Here is a 22563-nt window from a genome sequence, read left to right as displayed (position 1 = left end):
ATGGCCAACGGTTCAGGAGGATAACCTGTCAAGTTCGAGCGTTTCGAGCACTTCAGAACTGCCCCTCCCCCGCCACCCCGGGCCCACGCCCCTGACCACCCATCCATAGGATTTGGCAGAGAATATAATTTTGAAAAATGATGAACGAAAGATAAAAGTGATGAAAATGAAACATGGCTGATGGTTAATCTCCGCATCTTCAAATGTCACGCAGTTCTTCAACTAATTTAAAATACCATTGAAGTGAGATGACTCTCTTTAAATATTTTATCACTGAGATGTTGTAAGATTTCTTACACACATATTACCACATTTTTCATTTAATTACTGATCAAATGCATGAGTTGAAAAGACTAAGATCTTGCCATAAAGCAGAATAAATAGTGAGATGACAGCAAGCAGGCCTATGCTATATGTTCCTCTCCGTTAAAAAAAAAAAAAATGCTCTTGGGACATAGACTTGGTTGAATAGAACTCTCCTGTTTCTTGTGGTTAATACAGAAACCACACAGGTCCCAGGGCTGGCATGGTAAACCTTTGAACACTACATCTATGAAATTCTGTTGTCTTTTCAAATTTTCAGTAACATTTCTTTTTGCTATATTTATCACATTTTCCAAAATATGAAAATGTTCCTTTTCTTTTCAATGTTGACTACATGTGAAAAATTAACTCTGGTTCTATTACTTCAAACTATGCCTTTATTAGCAACAGTTGTGCTGTGCTGTCAAGAAGAATTTTAAAACGAAAGTACCAAATCTGGAGCGTAGACACATCTGTTTTACTTTGCAGTGTGTTTTATTGTTTTATTTCTTAAGATATGAATTCACAACTATCTTATAACTGAAGACTAAAGAAAAAACATATGTTGGTAAATCTGATTTCTGCATTTTTTTCATTCAAGGGAAGTTGCCTCCCTCAGCTGTCTGCCAATAAGTAATAAATGCACTTGGCAAAAAGTTTATTTAAGTTGGCTTTATTAAGCCAACAAAATACAGAAATCAAGTATGGGACAGGCAGAAAAATCTGTGCCTTTGAAGTCAATAAAAATCCATCTCCTTAATCCTTTTTTTATTCCAAGCAGTGGTGATTTTTCTCAGCTGACTCACTGGGAACCTTGATTTAGCTAATCTGTCTTGCTTAGTTATCTTTCTTCTCCAAAGCTTTCCTAAAGAAGCATCCTTTCCCCTTGACAACCATCATCTTTTATGCTTGCCTAGTGTGTATTTGGTTATAAACATACTCTAGTTAATCCTGATAGAGATTTAAGAATCAAGTTTTTAATTACTCTCCATATTTCATAAGAACAAAAACAGCAGTAGCTTGCAAGCTGAAGCAAAAGGTACAGAGAGACGACCAAGAGCAGCTAAGGTGGCCCAAATGTGGCCCATGTGCCCTTCCGGGCCCTCTGCCGCAGCTTTCTATCAGGGTCACCCCCTTGTTACGGCCATCAGTCATGACTCCTCCACGCCCCAGTCCACCCACTACAGAGCTACAACTCAGCCAGGACCACACAGGAAAACACGATCAAGCTGGAAGGTGTCATGATTAGAAAAGAAGGTTCTTCTCTTCTGGAAAAACAAAAACATGGATGGACTTCAACGCACTCAAAGATCGGGATCATTTAGTCACTTGGATGAGGAAAGGATTCCTTACCTAAACTAAAGAGCACCAAGAACTTCAGACACACGAACTCTCGTTGATCAAACTGCAGAGAACGAAGCTTTGCCACCAATTCCTGTGCATGGCTCATGAGGTTGTTGAGTGTGGCCCCCGCCTGTGAGGCTATGACGGAATAGTCTACCTGCAACACAGAATGCGGCGTGTTAGTAGGAAAACTGCACCTGCAGAACTGGCAAGTCTGTTGTATTTACTGTTTATTTAGACTTTATACATATATATAAATTATACATATATATAAACACACGTATATACAATACATGGGGCTTCCCAGGCGGTTCAGTGGTAAAGAATCTGCCTGCCAATGCAGGAGACTTGGGAGACACAGGTTCAATTCCTGGGTCAGGAAGATCCCCCAGAGGAGGAAATGGCAACCCACTCCAGTATTCTTGCCTGGAGAATCCCATGGATGGAAGAGCCTGGTGGGCCACAGTCCATGGGATCTCAAAGAGTTGGATGTGACTTTTTTCCTATTGTGACATGCCATTACCACCTAAGATGAAAACTGTTAACTTATGAATAAGTTTAAAGGAAAATACACTGTCCATAAAAAGTGAATCCAGAGAGGCATTCTAAATGTATGCTCAGTCGCTAAGCGGTGTTCAACGCTGTAAGACCCCATGGACTGCAGCCCGCCAGGCTCCTCTGTCCATGGGATTCTCCAGGCAAGACTACTGGAGTGGGTTGCCATTTCCTCCTCCAGGGGATCTTCCTGACCTAGGAATCGAACCTACGCCTCCTGTATCTCCTGCATTGGCAAGTAATTCTTTACCACTGCACCACCTGGGCAGCCTACATTCCAAGTGTATACAAAGTTAATTAATGAGGCAAGTGAAGGCAGAGATGTATTTATTGTTTATTTATTTTTTAAATGTTATTTAATAAAATTATTAAGAGATTTCATTTTAAAGTAATCATCATTCAAGACTCTATGCTTACAGGTGATGAAGGTATCACATTTAGATTATTCTTTGATTTGAGTGAGTGATGGTGACGCAGTTGTGTCTGACCCTGCGACCCCATGGACCCACCAGGCTCCTCAGTCCATGGAATTCTCCAGGCAAGAATACTGAATACTGGAGGGGGTTGCCATTTCCTTCTGCAGTTCCTTAGTTTGCTGCTTTCTAAAAAGCTACAACAACTAGCTACCCTCACACGATTATTAATACATCACTCTCTAAAGACACAACGATCTTATTTATGAGAAGAATAATTTCTTGATTTGGAAAACAAAAAAAGGCTTATTTTCTTCTCCGTTAAAAGAAAAAAAAAAACGGAGCAGCAGATGCATCATCCATCTCAGATTATTCACAGGGACACCTGAAGTTTGACCTACAATAGTAAGTTAAGATGTTGGGGTGGCCGTCAATGGCAGAACCGGCTGTGCTGCTGCAATTACAGCATAACGGGAGAGCCCGGCTGGTACCTGCCGCCCCATCCTCTTCTTCACTGGCGGGCGCTCAGGCAGCCAGATATTCTTTTAGGTGCATTTAATATTTGCAGCAGCAGCAAATTTGTCTGGGAGGCAAGTCCTCATCTGCCACTCACCCGGAGCAGATTGTATTAAATTTTTATATTTATTGACATTTCATTACCATAATTGACTGCACTTGCTTCTCTAGGAGAAGGCACAGGGCTGCCTCCTAAGCAGGAGAACGAGTCCCTCGAGGAGAATTTGCAATTAAAAACAAGGCAGAATGGATTTTGTGTGTGTGTGTGTAAATATGATGAGTTGAATTTTCAGCTCTAACTAGAGAATACTGGGTGCACAGAAACCTTTTTTCGAGAGTGAGAAAAATTATGAGTCAGTGGAAAGACGACCCCCACAAAGGTGTCAATCAGTTTACAGAGAGTCAACTGCGCATGAAAAAGCCCCAGTTCATGCGTGTCCTCGGGAGGCCCCGCATCCCACCACACCGTCCTCCTCGCCTGGGCCAGGTGCCCGCCTCTCCCCCTAAACTCACACATCAGCAGCTAAGTGCTCCTGTGCTTCTGTCTCGGACCGTGTAAAAGGAAGGGCCAGCACACAGGCAGCCTGAAGCCTGAGCTGGAGGCAGAGAGGCCCAGCAGAAGGATGCCATGACCACTGCAGGGTCACCCGCTGGGCACGCCCAGGGATGCCCCAACCTTCACTGGACCAGGTCCCGCCAAGAGAACTTCCTACTCCAAGGACGTTCTTCTTACTAAACAGGGGTAGCTCAGCTCCAAATCCCTTGGGGACTGCACAGGGTCTAACTACTCCTAATAAGAAGAATGTAAATCCTACAGGGACAAAGTGGGGTAGAAGAGGGAATGGCAGCCAGGGTCAGAGGTGGGGGAAACCCGGGGCAGAGCAGGAGGGTGGGTGGGGCCTGTGGAAGCCTCGGAAAGGCCCCGTCCTTTCGTGCCCTCCTCTCAGCGAGGTATTCAGCTGGATAACAGTAAGGGGCCACCCACTCCCATCGTCATTAAGAAATGAGAACAGCTGGGACAACATTGCCAAGTTAAACTTGGAATCACCAGCTGAAAGCATCGTCACTACAGCTTAGAATGCACATAACACGTTAAAAAAAAAAATCACCAGCCAGCCCTACACCTGGAGAGTGTACCAAAGTAAGCCACAAGTACATTGCTACTGGAGAAGGGAATGGTGACCCACTCTAGTATTCTTGTCTGGGAAATCCATGGACAGAGGAGGCTGGTGGGCTACAGTCCACAGGGTTGTAAAGACTCAGGCATGACTGAGAGACTGAGCATGTGATTCTTTTTTATTATTAAGATGGGGTTAATTCAATTCTGCAATGTGTGTGGTTCTAATAGGTAGGCAGTAAGTTACAAAGGAGATCATTGGTAGGACTGTTCATTGGTAAGACTGATTTTGAAGCTGAAACTCCAGTACTTTGACCACCTGATGCGATGAGCTGACTCATTTGAAAAGACCCTGACGCTGGGAAAGATTGAGGGCATGAGGAGAAGGGGATGACAGAGGATGAGATGGTTGGATGGTATCACCGACTCAATGGACATGGGTCTGGGTGGACTTGGAGTTGGTGATGGACAGGGAGGCCTGGCGTGCTGCAGTTCATGGGGTTGCCAAGAGTCAGACATGACTGAGCTACTGAACTGAACTGAAAGTTACAAAACTAAAACTTCATAGTTGCAAATGAAGTACACTGTAACTGAAAGGACTCTAAATTCATTTTTTAAAAAGATGGGTAAGTTAAAACTTGTGAGGTGTATGTAGATCAAATAGGTATGAAATAAGTTCAACTGTCAGAATTTCATACTTGGAAACATAAACACACTCTAAGAGAAAGGAACTGAAATGGTTTCACGGGACTCTAAACTAGCGAGGTGGACTTCGGGAAATCAATTGGCATACCGACAACTTTATCGCTATATATTTATATGCAGGCTAATGTGAGAGCTCAAACATGCTCATGAAGTGGGGGCTCTGATAACCTCTCCTTCAAGGATAATTTATCAAATCACACGGCTCTGAAGGAGGAGCAGTGATTTATTCCTGAAACAGCGCCCAGATCTGCAACTTCTTTACATTTTATTACAAACATAATTATATTTTCATTGTCGAATGTGGAGTTTGCACTCACCGCAGGAGCAGCTGGCCTTGTCTTTTATGTACTTAGTAAAATTAATTTATTACTGCCTTACCTGGAATCTTTGTGCCCATTAAATTCAAGGGAGATATTGAAGAAATACTGTAAGTGGATGTCCCCTTTGGATAAATTCCGCTCATCATGAAGGGAGCAACAGGTTTAGCTAAATTGCTTTCCGTTCTGATAGCTGCAATTTTTGATGACTTGTATGCTGGAAGATGCCTGTCTTTTTAATACGATACATAATAACAGAAGATAATGAAAAAGGTGCCAGCAGGCCCTTCCCATAGGAAAATGTTACAGCGGCTGTTCATTAGCGAGAATGTGCAAACACTTAAAAGTGGAACCACTTCAAAATCCTCTGTTGCTATTTTATATATGCACTTTCAGCCATACGTTTTGTGTGCATGTGGTTTAAAAATCCTGATAAGAAATGAATTCTTATAGTGATAAGATGCTAAATACTGATATGTAGAATTGATTTGGCGATGCTTAATGTTACTGACAATCATTTTTTTCCTTTTGGCTTAAAAAGGCTATTTAACGTACCCTTAGAGAAGCCAGAAGAAAAGACAGAATTAAAATAGCTAACTTCAGGGTTAAGTAAGAAATTCCGTTGTGATGGAAAACACGAAGTAGCAATAATTGATACTGAACATGAGAAACGCCATCCACTCCTTGATCATTCTTGGTTTGGAAAATCGGAGGAAGAGGGCACTTTCTCTACTTTTTACATGGTAATTGCCTTTACCAGGGTCAGCACTTAGTGCAAAATGAAACGTGAAATGAGGAGCATTTCTAAGAGCAGGAATGGAAGTGCTCTGAGAAAGAACGGCACAAACCCATTTGATTTCTGGAACTCGGAAGGACGAAATCAAATTAATTTGTGGGCTGAGTCTTGTTCTTCTAATGTAGCTCCCCGTGGGGCCCGGGAGGGAGGGGGTTGGGAGGCAGGCTGTGACGAGGCTCTGAAAATGGGTCCACTCCTTCCACAGACCCGGGTCACAGGCTGGAAACACTCAACGGAAATTCAAAAGATCAGGAAGTCAAACCCGCTGAGGCTTGATCCTAGAAAGCCTTTTTCTCAGGAGCTGTGCAGGAAGCAGGGGCCAGGCAGTGATGATGGCTGATCCGATCTGCAAAAACTCTGAGACAGTGCTTGCCTTTAACTTGATTGGGAACATGTGATTTATCTATAATTCAGCAAATGATGTGGAAACAGCCTTTCACTTTCAAATATGCACTGCCGGGCTTTCACAGCACATAAACATTTATGGTTGGAAGTAAAAGATCACGGTGCCTGGGTCCTGAGGCCTGCAGCAGCCCCCCGGACTAATCGGGTCTCTGCATCCCTCCCATCATTTTAACAACCCACAGAAAACAGAAAACGGAGGCCAAGAACCAGGAGGGACATTCCAGAACGCGGTAAAGCTGGAATCAGGTTCACTAGGCAGACTTTCTCTCCTCCCAGGTGTCCAGAAGGCCAGGTGTCTTTCTTCCCTCAAGGCTTCGCTCAAATCTCACCTTCTGAATAAGGCTCAGCCAACCCGTCTCGTTAACACTGCAAGCCGTGGGTCACACAGCAACACGCCAGGGGAGGACACTGATTCCCCTCTACACGGCATCCCCCCGCCCCTTTTTTTTTTAATTCAATAGCACTTTGACTTCTCACATTTATTAGGATTATTGATTACCGTCAGCTTCTCCTGCTGAAGCGTTAAGCCCCTTTATCGTTTGACTACTTTTCTGTTTTGGTCACTAATATATGCCGAAGCCACAGGACAGTGAGCGAGGGGCCCTGCACGATGCTCAATAAATACCCGTGGACCAAACAAATACCCATTCGTAAAGGAGTAGGACCTCACGGCAATTTCCTGTTTCCATCTTCCTTTTCGATAATGACTGGCTGGGGGGGAGTGGGACGAACTGAGCAAGTGGGACTGACATACACACCCCGGCCTGTGCAAAACAGATCGCGAGTGGGAAGCTGCTGCAGAGTGCAGGGAGCTCAGCTCGGTGCTCCGAGATGACCGGGAGGGGAGGGGAACGGAGGGGGGGGGGGTGCCTACGAGGGAGGGGATGGATATGTACACACAGCTGACTCAGTTCCCTGTACAGAAGAAACTAACAGAGGAGTGTAAAGCAGTTATACTCCAATTAAAAAAAGAAAAAAATAAAGGTGGAAGGGGGGAGAAAAAAACAGTGACTGACTCTTGAAAATGAACACTGCCTTTCCTTCTCACTTGGCTGCCTTTAGGCCAAAGATACAGATGATTGACATACAGTATTTGAATCAGTCTCTCCCACCAACATGATTCCAAAATACCAAGATTTCATCATTTCCAAGTTTTTTTTTTTTTTTTAATAGCTAACAAACAAGTGTGATAGATTCATGCAGAAGCTTGGGGAAGAAACCCAAGGTACCAACCATTAATCCCGACTCAGCAATTGTTTTGACCCTTCAGAGCACCACTTGCAACCCCAGCAGGCCGGCAGGGGTGGCGGTCTGGGCCAAGTTTCACTGTAACCATCCGAGCGGGAACAGGGCGCCCCAAGTCAGCGTCTCTAAATTATATGCAGCCAATATATATCCCTTTCAAAGCGCAAAAGAGCTTCTGACCTAGTTGAATTCCTGCCATCCTGCACATGCTTAATAAAAAGACACTTCTTTTTTCCTTCTGGCGTCTACACTCACTTGTTGCCCAGTAACCAGGAAGATGGAGCCCTCCTTTCCGTGAACCACTTGTCGGTAAATGTGGTCGAGAATTAAGAGCTCACTCCAGCAGTTCTGAAGCAGCTTCATTTGGTCATCTACCTGTAAAAGAAATGGAAAAAAATGACTCTGTAACTCACTACTATTTTTTATTTTGCATTTTTTTTCCCACACAAGAGAACCTACCATATAAGCCAGGAAAACCACCAACGGTCACCAGATGAATTCACACCCTCCCTCCTGAAAGTCCTTCTTTGCATTTGGACAAATACGTTTCAGGCCACAGAGAAATACTTAAGCAAAGTATCTGCAATCAATGAGCTGCTAGGAAAAGGTACTCCATCAGATGGGTCTACTTGTCATCAGTAGATCTATTAGCGTTTGCTCGTGGGAGGGACAGGCGCCTCAGACAGTCCTCAGTGGACCCCACTTGAATGACCCTGGATAGGACTTCCCTGGCAGTCCAGTGGTTAAGACTCCGCCTTCCAATGCAGGCAAGTTGGGTTCCATCCCTGATCCAGATACTAAGATCCATGTGCCTCGGGGAGAAAGCCTGCACATCACAGTGAAGGCCCAGCACAGCCAAGATAAGAATAAGACATGAAAGAGGAGGAGGAGGAGGACGATTCACATCGCCCAGGCTTGTATAAACGGCACCCACTCCAGTACTCTCGCCTGGAGAATCCCACGGGTGGAGGAGCCTGGTGGGCTGCAGTCCACGGGGTCGCAAAGAGTCGGACACGACTGAGCCACGTCACTTTCACTTTCACTTGTATAGTATCTAGAGGTTAATGCACTGAGCCCAAGCTGAAACAGTATGTGGATATTAGCAAGTCAGGACTCGCCAGGTGGCTCCGGGGTAAAGAATCTGCCTACAGTGCAGGTTGGATCCCTGGGCGGGGAAGATCCCCTGGAGAAAGGAATGGCAACCCACTCCAGGATTCTTGCCTGGAGAATTCCATGGACAGAGGAGCCTGGTGGGCCCCGGTCCCTGGGGTCGCAGAGAGTCGGCCTCAAGTGAGTGACCGAGCACACACACACATCTGCAAGCTGCCAAACCGCGAGGATTTATATGAAAAGCAATCAGCACAACAGTTCAAGTGACTTTCGAATTTAGAGGCCCAGGGCCGTTGTCCTCAGTCTCAGCTAGTCCACGTCACACTAGACCTTGACCGGAACGACCACCAAGCCCCTCTTGACGCTCAGCTGCACTTGCTTTAAGATTTGGCCAATCCTCCCACAAACTACCTCCACTTCAGTTTCGGCATCTGAAACGTGGGCCGAGAACAGCACCTCCCTCCCACGTCAGCAGTGTGGAGTAAAATGCAGAGGGCTGAGTCACAGTGAGTCGTGTAGGCACACGATGCCACCCCCCTCCCAGGGGACCGCATTCTTCACACACCTATGCAGGTACAAGTCACACATCCACACTCAGACGTGGAGGGCATATGGATCCATTTCCAGGACTATTTGTAACAGCTTCTCTTCATTTTGCAACTGTAACCAGCCAAAGAAATTGGTGGGCCTGAAGGTTGATACATCATGCTTTTACACAGATAACACCTAACATTTAGATGTCCTGTAACGGCTAAGAAGGGAGGGGTGGAGGAATAAATGAGGAGTTTGGGATTAATATTACACACGACTACATAGAGAATGGGCTTCCCTCGTAGCTCAGCTGGTAAAGAATCTGCCTGCAATGCAGGAGACCCAGGTTCGATTCTGGGGTTGGGAAGACCCCCTGGAGAAGAAAATGACAAGCCACTCCAGTATTCTTGCCTGGCTCCTCTGTCCATGGAGTCGCAAGAGTCGGACACGACTTAGCAACTAAATCACCACATGTAGAATAAATAAGCAACAAGGATTTACCGTACAGCACAGAGAATAATATTCAATATCTTTAACAACCTATAATGGAAAATAATCTGAAAAAATATATCAATGTATATATAATCGCATCAGTTTGCTATACACCTGTAACTAACACAACTTTGTAAATCAACCATACTCAATTTTTTTTAAAAAGGTGCTAGAATTTTCTAAACCATTTTTTTTTTTCAAATTAATTTAACTCACTCTTAACACTCATTTTTAAGTGAGTATTCAATGAGATTTGGATGGCTGGGGATTCTTAGGAAGTTTTCACTCATACACTAGCAGTTATACGAGCTTGTTGTTCAGTCTCTAAGTCTTTTCCGACTCTGCAATCGCATGGACTGCAGCACGCCAGGCCTCCCTGTCCTTCACTAACTCCTGGAGTTTGCACAAACTCATGTCCATTGAGTTGGTGATGCCATCCAATCATCTCGTCCTCCTCTGTCGCCCTCTTCTCCTCCTGCCTTCGAAGTTTCCCAGCATTAGGGTCTTATCCAATGATATAAGCTTAGGACTATTTCCGTGAGTCTAGGAAACAGTGAATGTGGTCAAGCCAGCACTGAACTTAGACTAAGGATTCCGGGCACAACTGTGTACTTTCCAGCTCCAAGAGCTTGGCCAAGCCACTTAGTTCTGTAAGCCTTATCTTCTCACCTAAAAATACACGAGTAGCTCTTGTCATGAGGATGGAGTGAGAGATATCCTCATGTCTCTCACTGTGAGACAATACATTAATGCAGAAACAGTGCCAAACACGAGGCTCCCGTCTGGAAGAGCGTATTGACCCTACTTAGAGGGAAAAAGGCAACTGCAGAGATTGAGGCTACTCTGTGATTAGGAAAACAGACCCAGAAACATCTCCATCAGAAATGATCTGAGCTGGTGAGTCGGCTCTGACCAAGAGACCTCCACTCCTTGAGTAAACATGTGAAGAGTCGGCTGCTTGTTGAGAGTAAGGGTCGCGTCCAGGGTGTAACGGTGAATGAGGCAGAAGCAGGCCCTCCCCGTGGCAGTGACTCCTCTTCAGGGAGAACGCTCACCAACTCTGGTGCGTGGGCTCAGGAGAGCAGAAGCTCAGATCCTGCTTCACAGGAAACCTTGGGCGCTGTGAGTACAGGCTGGGCGACAGCAGCTGATGAGAACCCACCTCGCAGGCCTCTGAGCACAGCTCGTACTAGAAGGCGTGGGCCTGTCTTCACATCCACCCCTGCTCACATCCAGAGGCAGGAGGGGGACAGACTGGCTTTGGAAATCTGTTTCCTGGGTCCTCAGCTTCTTTGGACCTGGAAGAGGAAATGGCAACCCGCTCCAGTAATCTTGCCTGGGAAATCCCGTGGACGGAGGAGCCTGCAGGGCTAGTCCAAGGGGCTGCAGAGAGTCAGAAAGGACTGAGCAGCTACACACAGCTTCGTCAGGAGTTGCAGTAGTGGGTGAAATTGAGCACGTCGGTCTCTCATGCCAGCACTTCATTTCCGGCTTTGTACTTTGTGCTGTTCATGTCATCACTTCTTCTGATTCCACCAAGTGCCATGCTTGTTTACCTGTCTCCCCGCTTTTTAGCTGGGGGTGCCCAGAAACAGCAGCTCTTGGGGGGCCCAGCGCCGCGTCGGCAGAAACGCTCGTGAGATAAACAGAGGAACACAGGACTGATGGAGGTACCCTCACTCCCGTAAGTGCCTGCTTGCAGCCTGAGTCCCTGGAACTTGACAACAGCCAGAGCCACTCCTCAGGTGCTTGCGGAAGGCAGGGCCCTTGAACATTCAGATGACCCCACACGTGGGCTGGCGGGTCTGGACCCACTGCTGGCGCTCGGTAAAGATTTCTTGACCAATTGTCATTTTAACACCCCTCTCAGGCAACTGATCCCTTGTTTTAAGGCTCTCTGAGGAGGCTTTCCAGGCTGACATCCCAGTTCAGTATTTCCATAATTGATTATGTGATATTTTATGTTATCTTGAAACTGGCGAGTAGGCAACTTCCCTGGGCTTTGCGTGTCCTAGTTTGTATGCAGCTCTTTGAATGAAAGGACAAGGCAAATATGACTCCTTCCTTATCTCCAGATAAGAGATGTTGGCAATTGCAAAGATAACTTCTCTTTAGAAAACAAGCTTACAGGTGATACGGCGGTGGGGGTGGGAAGGAGGAAAACTATCTCCTCCTTTCGAGTCAGTTCTCTGGGTACTCATGTCGTCAACACTTTTGGGTGGACGAACGGACTATGATTTCCAGGACACATCAGAACCTCGCACTAGCTGGCAATGCCACCTCACACGATCCTGCATTATCAGCTGTAATAAAAGGGAGGGCTTATCTCAGAAGCCGAGCTGCTCTGCGGGCAACGACTCAGGCTGACATTATAGATGAGCGTGTGAACGAGCACAGGCCTCACGGGGTTGCCCGCACACCTCCCCACAACCCAGGAGGTTAATCATTAGAAACCTGTGCTTTCTCATAAGTGCAGTCAGGCTGGCAAACAATTAGAAGAAGAAAAATGTGTGGATCTTTCTCAAGCCCACAGTGAACTTATCAGAGCCTCTCTGATGCCCCCTTTATCTTCTCACCGTCTGGCCACGGAACTGTGAGTCCACGTTCCCTCTCCCAGGGGCCTTTATTTGAAAATCGCCATCATGAGTCACTGTGGAGCAGCTTCAAGAAAGGCATTTTTAGGAAAATATTCAACTGACATGGGTCAGTAATTGAAAGTCGACGAAAACCCATTTCCCATTTCTGATCATTAAATCTGGTGCGTACCAGGCCTCGAAATAGAGACTCGGGGGGAAAACGGAGGTGACCACACCCTGCCTTCAAAAAGTCACACTCCAAGGAGAAGCATCGGAGGGTCCATCTGTTATTATAACCCCATGTGTACTGGATGCTGGGGCCATCTCACCCTGCTTCTTTCTCTTTTTTAATTTAAACTCTTTAGTTTGTGTTGGGGCAGAGCTGCTTAACAATACTGTGATGGTTTCAGGTGAGCTGTGAAGGGACTCAGCCCTACATACACATGTATCCATTCTCCTCCAAACCCAACCCTGCTTCTTTCTTGGGGGTACTCCCAGCGGCTCAGGGAAGCTTAGAAGGACAGTGTGTTTAAGCAGGTCTTAATGTTGTAGGATCATTTAATAATACACATTCTTTTTTCTCAGTAGCTTCTATTAAAAGAACTCGGAATAAAAGATTTAAAAAGCAGTGTGACGATTCTAAAGATAACACGTATACACGGCTATATTTAAAATGGATAACCAACAAACAAGGACCTACTGCATGGCACAGGGAACTCTGCCCAATGTCATGCGGCAGCCTGGATGGGAGGGGAGTTCGGGGAGAATGGGTACGTGTGTGTGTGGTTGAGTTGCTCCGCTGTCCACCTAAAACTATCACAACACTGTTAATCGGCTCTACTCCAATACAAAATAAAAAGTTCATTATGATGACTGCAACATATCTTAACCTATTTTCTGCTATATAAGCCAATAATAAACCACTTATTATTTATATTGGGCTTCCCTGGTGGCTCAGCTGGTAAAGAATCCGCCTGCAGTTCGGGAGACCTGGATTCAATCCCTGGGTCGGGAAGATCCCCTGGAGAAGGGAAAGGCTACCCAGTCTAGTATTCTGGCCTGGAGAATTCTATGGACTGTATAGTCCATGGAGTATAGTCACTGTATAGTCACAAAGAGTTGGACATGACTGAGCGACTTTCAATTATTATATATATTAAGTCAATAATAAACCACTTATTATCAAAAAAAAGATTCTTCAGAATCATTATTAATAACATCCAGCAATGTTTCTGGACAAAAGAAAAAAAAATCGCTGAAGGTGGACTTCCCTTCGTGACAAATGATGATACGTATAAAGGAATATTCAGATGCAGGGAAAGGAAAATCACCCCCCAACAAATCAGCACCAACTCAGCAACTCCTAATGAGAACCTGCTTTGGGCAAGACAGACACAAAACTACTCGACCCCTTTACCGTCTTTGTAGAGAACACTGACGGTTATCTGCAGCCTCTATAATAAACTGCTACAAAGTCCAAGAAAAAATGATTTCACATTAGCAATGATTAAACAGGCACGAACAACACCACCGTACAAGAGCAGTAACAGCCAGTCAGACTCCCCTGCCAATTGCTGCAAAACCCAGCAGATTTATGAGCAGAAGGTCTTCCTCTCTCGGAGGACAACTGAAGTCACTCTCGCGTGCTTGCTAGACTGTGTGGCCGCGGGTGCGGAGCACAAGGACTTACCTGGCAACCCTCAGCCCCGGGCCTCAGCTCTTCTGCCCCTTTCCACGTTTCTCCAGCAAAGCAACAAAGGATTTTTTTTCTCTCCTTGGCATCGAAACTCTCTTCCCGGAGAGGGAAGCAGGAGGCAGAGGGGTCTGACTGCGGGGTATCTGCCTCGTGCTTCCATTCCCACCAAGTCCCTTCCATGCAGGTCCCGACCAAGGCTCCATGGAAGTCAGGACCCAGGTGAGTCCCCGTGCTTCTTTGTCAAGTAATTCATCACATGAAAGGTGTCGGTCGGTCAGTGCTGTCCGACTCTCTGCGACCCTGTAGACTGCAGCCCGCCAGGCTCCTCTGTCCTTGGAATTCTCCAGGCAAGAATCCTGGCACGGGGTTGCCATTTCCTTCTCCAGGAGATTTTCCCAACCCAGGGATCGGACCTGGGTCTCCCGAATTGCAGACAGATTCTTTACTGTCTGAGCTATCTGGGAAGCCCTCAGTTCATCACATTCACAGTCACCAGAGCGATCTACTGCAGTCAGGCTATTCCTTCAGACACAAGACTCTTCCACATTCTCTAGATTCCCCTCCGAGGACCTCTCCCGAAGCAGACCTCCCTGACCAGTGCTTGGGGAATGGGCACCACCGATCGGTGTGCCCACTGGCCCCGCCATCCAGGAACTGAGGGGTCGAGTGGCTGCCCAGGCAGCCTCAACCTCTGGGGACGTGGGCCACCTCCACACGATGGCGTGGGGGGGGGAAAGCTGGGAAACGAACATGCAAGCTGTCAGCAGAGGAGGGAGACAGAAGATTCAGCAGAGCAGCCCTCGATCTACCTCTTGAACATCTCAATCCAGGCAGGAGACGCATCAGGGGCCCGAGACCTCAGGAACCCTTAAGGGGACCACCCAGAACCCTGGATCCAAGAGCCGGTGCCTGTGACCATCACGAGCCATCAGAACAGGCTCAGCAAATCCTCAGTTTGGAAATGAGGGATCCTGTGACTTCTGCAGCAGGCTTTCCATCCAAAACAAAAACAAAAACAAAATTCATTTCAAAGGCAGATACTTCTGAAATTGCTGCATTTATCAAAAGTATTCAGGTTCCTGGTACACATTAATTCCCAGGAATGCTGAAGTCAATACTTTTTTTTCCTTTGTAATCTTTTTAAAAGATGTTTTAAAAAATGTGGACCATTTTTAAAGACTTCATTGAATTTGTTACAATATTTCTTCTGTTTTATGCTTTGATTTTGGCCACAAGGGATGCCCAATCTTGGCACCCTGACCCGGGACTGAACCCACAGCCCCTGCACTGGGCGGCGAAGTCTTAACCACTGGACTGCCAGGGAATATTCTTTTACTGAAAGATGTGCTAATGCCAGATATTCAGTGCCACCTTTTTATTTGTATACATACGAGGTAATAAGTGAGAGACATACGTGAGGTTTGGAGGAAAAAGACTGCAGAATGTATGTGAGTGTGAAATATCACTTGAGATCTATTCATCAACATAATACAGTCTAGCCATTTCTTTCAAACAGAATGGTAACGGTATTCTCAGAATTTGTCAAAGGGAAGGAAATTTGCTTAAATTTTCCTCGTCCCCCATTTCAACAAGCTTCCTGCTAAAGTAAGAATGAATTATAAGCTAATAGTGTGTTCATGGCATTTGTGGGCTCAGTGAAGAGTCTGCACCCCGTCGTCCTGGCAGAGCTTTCTGTTCAGGTTTCTGGGTGCGGGCACACAGAATTTATCAGACCTGATTGAGATGAGCCCTAAAATGTAAAAAGGCCATTTTTATTCTGGAACCAACCACATCCCACTGCTTCAAAAGCCTGTTCATACGTAAAGAGATGGGAAGAGAAGGGGTTTCTGCCACTCGTGAAAGGTGAGCTGGGTCCATCCTTTCCCTAAGTGTGGCTTTGACAGGAAAACTCAGCAAGATGTGGTGATTCTTCTCTAAGTTCGCAGCAGGTTACAAAGTAGACAAATAGGAATTAACATATCGGTGCATTTCATGGCCAATCCAGCTCCAGATGTGTGAGACTGGCAGTAAGAAGGATGGTCTGTATGGGGGCACAGTGGGCCTAGGAGTCATTCATCTTGTCAGATTATGGGTATTTCTCAGTCAGCAGTCAGTCAAACAACACAGATGGGTGCTCGGTGCCACTGAGACTCGAATGGAATAAGATGTAATTCTTCTGCTCAAGGAACTTACAAACCAACCAACCAAACGTGACGAGCCCATGCAGAGTGATCAGGGCACAAGGCACCATGTGCGGTGCTGGCTCCGTGGGGCCAGTTATTAGAAAATAAACATAGGTGTCTGTGCGTGTAAAATATGACATCCTACACACCATTACATATAAAATAGACAACGACAAGGATCTGCTGAATAGCACAAGGACTCTGTGATGACCCGTAACTAAATCATGGGAGTATCAGACCACCTTACCTGCCCCTTGACAAATCTATACGTAGCTCAAGAAGCAACAGTTAGAACCAGAATCGGAACAACAGACTGGTTCCAAGTTGGGAAAGGAGTACGTCAAGGCTGTATATTGTCACCCTGCTTATTTAACTTCTATGCAGAGTACATCATGAGAAACGCTGGGCTGGATGAAGCACAAGCTGGAATCAAGATCACCGGGAGAAATATCAGTAACCTCAGATATGCAGATGACACCACCATATGGCAGAAAGTGAAGAAGAACTACAGAGCCTCTTGATGAAAGTGAAAGAGGAGAGTAAAAAAGCCGGTTTAAAGCTCAACATTCAGAAAACTAAGATCATGGCATCTGGTCCCATCACTTCATGGCAAAAAGATGAGGAAACAATGGAAACGGTGTCAGACTTTATTTTTTTGGGCTCCAAAATCATTGCAGATGGTGACTGCAGCCATGAAATTAAAAGACACTTGCTCCTTGGAAGAAAAGCCATGACCAACCTAGATAGCATATTGAAAAGCAGAGGCCTTGCTTTGCTGACAAAGTCTGTCTAGTCAAAGCTATGGTTTTGCCAGTAGTCATGTCTGGATGTGAGAGTTGGACCATAAAGGAAGCTGAGCACCGAAGAATTGATGCTTTTGAACTGTGGTTTGGAGAAGACTCTTGAGAGTCCCTTAGACTGCAAAGAGATCCAACCAGTCCATCCTAAAGGAAATCAGTCCTGAATGTTCATTGGAAGGACTGATGCTGAAGCTGAAGCTCCAATATTTTGGCCACCTGATGCAAACAATGGGTAAAGACCTGATGCTGGGAAAGATTGAAGGCAGGAGCAGAAGGGGATGAGAGAGCATGAGATGGTTGGATGGCATCACCAACTCAATGGACAAGAGTTTGAGCAAACTCCGGGAATTGGTGATGGATAGTTAGACCTGGCGTGCTGCAGTCCACGAGGTCGAAAAGAGTCAGACACAACTGAGCCACTGAACTGAACTGAACTGAACGCATTTTTCTGCACCCCTGAAACTAACACAAAATTATAAATCAACTGTGGTGTTGTGCTCAGTCACGTCCGACTCTTTGCAACCCCGTGGACTGCAGCACGCCAGGCTCCTCTGTCCGTGGGACTTCTCAGGCAAGAATACTGGAGCGGGTTGCCATTCCTTCTACCCAATAGAAAATAAAATAAAATGCAACAACCTTAAAAACTTCTGAAGCAGTTTCTACGTGAATAGAGTAAAAGATGGACAAGGACAGAAATGAGAAAGTGGAGACTAAGGGAAAATAAAGGGAGGAGAAGAAGTCGAAGCCAAGGACAACATCGGTCCCCAAACCAGCTCCACAAGGGCTGTTCTGGGCGGGCGGGAAGGGCCACAGCGGGTCCTGTCGCCGGAGCAGCACCCTTAGACGGTCTAACCCAACACGGCTTCCCTACTGCTGGACTCCCGAGAGGAATCTCGTGTGCGTTTTCACAGGAGGACTCTTGATGGCATGCAAGCCAGGCAAGGACAGCATCCCCGCCGCACCGGGCTTCAGTCAGTGAAGCTGCCGGTAAAGCTGCCAGCGATGTCAGCGATGTCAGAGCTGACAATCTGATGCTAGAACACGACTTTCTGAGGGCCTGACTTCCAAAGATAAACTGGGACACTCCGGAAAAGGAGGGAAAGTCAAAGTGAAAGTCGCTCAGTCATGTCTGACTCTTTTTGACCCCATGGACTTCGTCCATGGAATTCTCCAGGCCAGAATACTGGAGTGGGTTAGCCTTCCCCATCTCCAGGGGATTGTCCCAAACCAGGGATTGAACCCAGGTCTCCCACATTGCAGGCGGATACCTTACCAGCGGAGCCACAGGGGAAGCCCATTTATCGCCTGGCTCAGGACCACGTGGCATTGTGAAGGGCACATTTGGGCTTTACAGCTCAGAAGCCTGGGTTCCTGCCTTGCTCCTGGGTTCCTCACCATGTAACTTTGATTCCTTCAACCTCAGCTGTTCTCACAAGCCACTGTTTTTGTTAAATGAGATGAAGATGAAACACAAGTGTGCCCAGCTGGGCAGCTGGCACACCACAGACTAATAGTAGGGAAACCTGAATCTGACGAAGTAAAGGAAGGCAAAATGTAAGAGGCGTTAAATGAAGTACCAGGGAAAAACTTCAGGTGACGGAAAAGGTTGATGAATGAGAAATCTTTTAAAGTGGATTAATGTGAAATATTTTCCAGCGCTTTCTGCTAGCAGGTATTGTTCCATTTATGACTGCTGCCTGTTTCCTGTCTCGTTTAGAAGTCTCCTCTTGTACAATTAGGGCAACGTTCCTCTCATGTCCGACCAGGCGGATGGTCCAGCCATGAGGACAAAGCTCTTTAAGCCTGGTTGGAAAGGCCGGAAGGCATCTGTGAATTCGATGGTCATTTTCAGAATAGGGCAACAAGATTAAGATTGTAATCTTCATTTTCTAGACACCGCCTTAAAGACAATAATGACACCAGCCAGAGAATCCTGGGGAAGCAGGGGCTCACTGTCTGGACAACAGCGATTAAGGCATAAGTGAGGGAAGGTTTTGGCTGCCCTGCGCCCAGTGAAATGGACTCCCTGCTGGAGTTCTTGGGACACCAGGTGGAGAAGAAAGATGCAAGCTCTGTGACGCCCTTAAGGTCTGCGGGTGCAGCTTCCCCTCTGTAGCTGCTGCTACTGCTTGCTGCTAAGTCACGTCAGTCGTGTCCGACTCTGTGTGACCCCACAGAAGGCAGCCCAACAGGCTCCTCTGTCCCTGGGATTCTCCAGGCAAGAACACTGGAGTGGGTTGCCATTTCCTTCTCCAATCCCCTCTGTAGACTGTGTTTCAAAGTCAGAAGGAAAAAAAAAAGTTCTTAGAGCTAAAAAATGACCTTGGGTCCTTTTTGGCTGGCTGCTTCAATCAGGCTTTTAGCCAAAGAAAGGAGGAAAGAACCCAAGTGGCCTAAATATCACTCACCAAAAATACAATAGAAATTAAGGCAGAGGCAAAGGAGAGGTCCCTGGGGACCATGATGGGAATTCACTGGGCACAAAGGCTGCTGGGAGAATCCCTCCACCCAGTTCCCCAGTGACACAGGAGGACCTGCTCCCTTCCCATGATTCAACTCCCCTCTTAAGGTGGCAGGTAACCTGTGCCTTCAGAGATGCCCAGAAATACGTCAGAGAGCTAGTGACAACTAAAGATAAACCTCAAGAGTCTACATCTGTAACTCTATTTCTGTTTTGTTGGTAAGTTCATTTGTAGTCTTTTTTCAGATTCCTCCTACGCTGTTGGGGGGAATGTAAATTGGTACAGCCACTACCGAGAATGGTATGGAGGTTCCTCAAAAAACTAAAAATAGAGCTACCACAGGATCCTGCTACCCCAGTCCTGGACATATATCCACAGAAAAACATGGTCCAAAAGGATACATGCACTCCAGTGTTCACTGCAGCACTGTTTACAACAGCCCGGACGTGGAGGAGGCCTAAACTTCAGTCGACGGAGGAATGGATAAAGAAGACATGGTATGTACATACGGAGAATGTTCAGTTCCATTGAATATTACTCAGAAATTAAAAAGAATGAAACAATGTCACTTGCAGCGACACGGATGGACCTAGAGATTGGCGTGCTGAGCGACGCAAGTCAGACAGAGAAGGAGAAATATCCTGATACCCCCTGGATGTGGGATCTAAAAAGAAATTACAGAAATGAACTTACTTGCGAGCGAAGCAAGTCAGACAGAGAAGGAGAAATATCCTGATACCCCCTGGATGTGGGATCTAAAAAGAAATTACAGAAATGAACTTACTTGCAAAACACAGACTCACAGACCTAAATGAGGTTATGGTTGCCAGGGGCGAGGATGGGGGAAGGGATGGCTCGGGGAGTTTGGGATGGACATGGACACACTGCTGCATTTAAGATGGATAACCAACGAGGTCCTACCATAAGGCACAGGGAACTCTGCTCAGCGACACGTGGCAGGCTGGATGGTGGGGAGTTTGGGAGAGAATGATACATGTGAAGTAATATGGCCGAGTCCCTTCCTGTTCATCTGAAACTAACGCAGCATTGTTCATCAGCGATGCCCCAGGACAAAACAAACAGTCAAAAACAAAACCAAACCCCAGGAGTCAACGGGCGAGCCCTCAAGTGCGGGATGATTATTTTGAGGTAAACCATTTCTGCTTTGCTTAGTTAATGCTTACTTGGCCAGCACTGAAAAGGCCCCTTAGTTCAAAGACTTCATTTTTACAGAGAAGAAACTCTGTCCGGGTGGACTGTGGTTCACAGAAGCTGACTCGGGGGCCAGAAACGGGATGGGAACCCAGGCGTTCCGAATCCGAGCACAGCGCCCTGTCACTGAGCCTTCATACAGGAATTAAAAACGAGTCTTTTTTTCCTCTAAAAGTTTTATTCTTTTTAAATATAAATTGCCTCAATTTATTTCCTGCAAGGAAATACACTAAAGGTAATATAATTTCTCTATTTCAGATGTAAAAAAAGGCTGATTTGAGAAAAAAAAAAAGTCCTTTGGAAACATACAAAAACACAGTCACCCAATGACAGAAGCCTGGAGTTTCTATCTGGACATAAAATCTAGAAGGGAGTTCTTTCTTATTTCCGTGGAAAGACTATGAAGGTAACTTGAATGGAAGGAGAGCTAAGGCCTGGCATTTCCTTAATCCCAAGGGGGTCTGTTCTGTGCCCTCAGCGGAAGTAAGGGTGTGGTTCTTCTGGGTAAAGTAGACCCAAGAGGGAGAAGGGACCGAGGGGGAAAAAAGAACGTCCTCTCTTCACATTTTTGAAAATCCACAAATTACGGTCTGGGATGACTGACATCATCGCGCAACCGACATGAATTGGAGCAAACTCCAGGAGACAAGTGGACAGAGGAGTCTGGCGTGCTGCAGTTAGGAGTCCGGCACGATGGAGCGACTGAACAATGATGACAGCCATTAACTGTGTTTTCCTCTTAAGACACTCAGGCAAATAAGAGCTTTATTTGACCCCTTTTCCCTAACAGCCCCCATATGGCCTCAGGATGTGTCCCCTGGGTCAGGACAGAGTGCGTGGCCGTGGCCAGCTGTCTGTGGGGACCACCTTTTCGGGCTGTGTCCCTGGGGCAGCACCAGGGCTCACCTCTGTCAAAGCTCTCAGGCTGCACCTTCACAGTGATGCACCGGCTTCCCGGTATCTCGGGGCCACCACTGAAAGGCCGGGTAGCCCCTGCGTGGCTTGGCCCCGGCCCCAGAGGACCCGAAGGCGAGCTGAGTCACCACGAAACTCTGTCCTGCAGCTCGGCGGGGGAGGAGGACCAAGGACTCCTCAACCTCCTGAAGGGCCCAGAGCTAACTATGAAGGACATTAGCATCGTCAAAACACTGTTTCCCAACGTCGTATCCACACTGGTTTCCAACAATTTTTTAGTTAAAAGGGGAAAACATCCTACAAAGCTGCACGGTAATGGAATTTGGAATTAAATTCACAAAAGCTAGATTTTTAGCAGCAGCGTCCCGAGCTCTCTGCACCTGTATCAGGAGGGTGGGCCTTACAACACGCTTCCCATTCCTTTGGCCTGTCTCAGTGATGCTGGCCACTGCTCACGAGTTATTAATAGAAAGCGAAGGCCTTCCAGCTGTGACATGCAAGACTTTTCCCATTATGTCTTTATGACCGATTAGGACTTTTCCCTGCCAAAAAAAAAATTAACAATTTTCCCTTGACTATGATTCAGAACCTAGAAGATACCGAATAATCCTAACTCACTCCTTGGCTAGAGGGCCCAGAAGCTTCACCGACCTAGTCAGGTCACAAGGTGGGTGGGCCCATCCCCATCCCAGCTCCCTGGGGCCCGACTCCGCCCTGTCTGAACCGCAGCCGGGGAAGGGCCGATCAGATGGAGGACCCTGGGGTCTCCTTGCGTTTTCAAATGCTCAGAAGGAGCTCAAACACCAATAAACAAAGTGAAGTAAGTCAGCAGGAGAAAGACCAGTATCGTACATTTGCACGTATATATGG

The 22563-nt window shown here is 46.5% G+C and overlaps 1 protein-coding gene across 6 annotated transcripts in view; it reads right to left on the bottom strand.

Annotated features, from left to right (window-relative positions):
- NR5A2 (nuclear receptor subfamily 5 group A member 2) overlaps positions 1-22563 on the bottom strand; it is a 127961-nt gene that overhangs the window by 43338 nt on the left and 62060 nt on the right. For all 6 annotated transcript variants that reach the window (XM_070768736.1, XM_019976782.2, XM_019976781.2 and 3 more), the window contains 2 exons: positions 7972-8091; positions 1657-1804 (listed from right to left, as the gene is read on the bottom strand). In XM_070768736.1, coding sequence (XP_070624837.1) covers positions 1657-1804; positions 7972-8091 — 268 coding nt within the window. The remainder of the gene's footprint in view (positions 1-1656; positions 1805-7971; positions 8092-22563) is intronic.

This window comes from Bos indicus, chromosome 16, assembly GCF_029378745.1.
Source record: "Bos indicus isolate NIAB-ARS_2022 breed Sahiwal x Tharparkar chromosome 16, NIAB-ARS_B.indTharparkar_mat_pri_1.0, whole genome shotgun sequence".
Lineage (NCBI taxonomy): Eukaryota > Metazoa > Chordata > Mammalia > Artiodactyla > Bovidae > Bos > Bos indicus.
The sequence above is the reverse complement of the archived record's forward strand: the minus strand, read 5'-3'. Positions and strand labels throughout refer to the sequence as shown.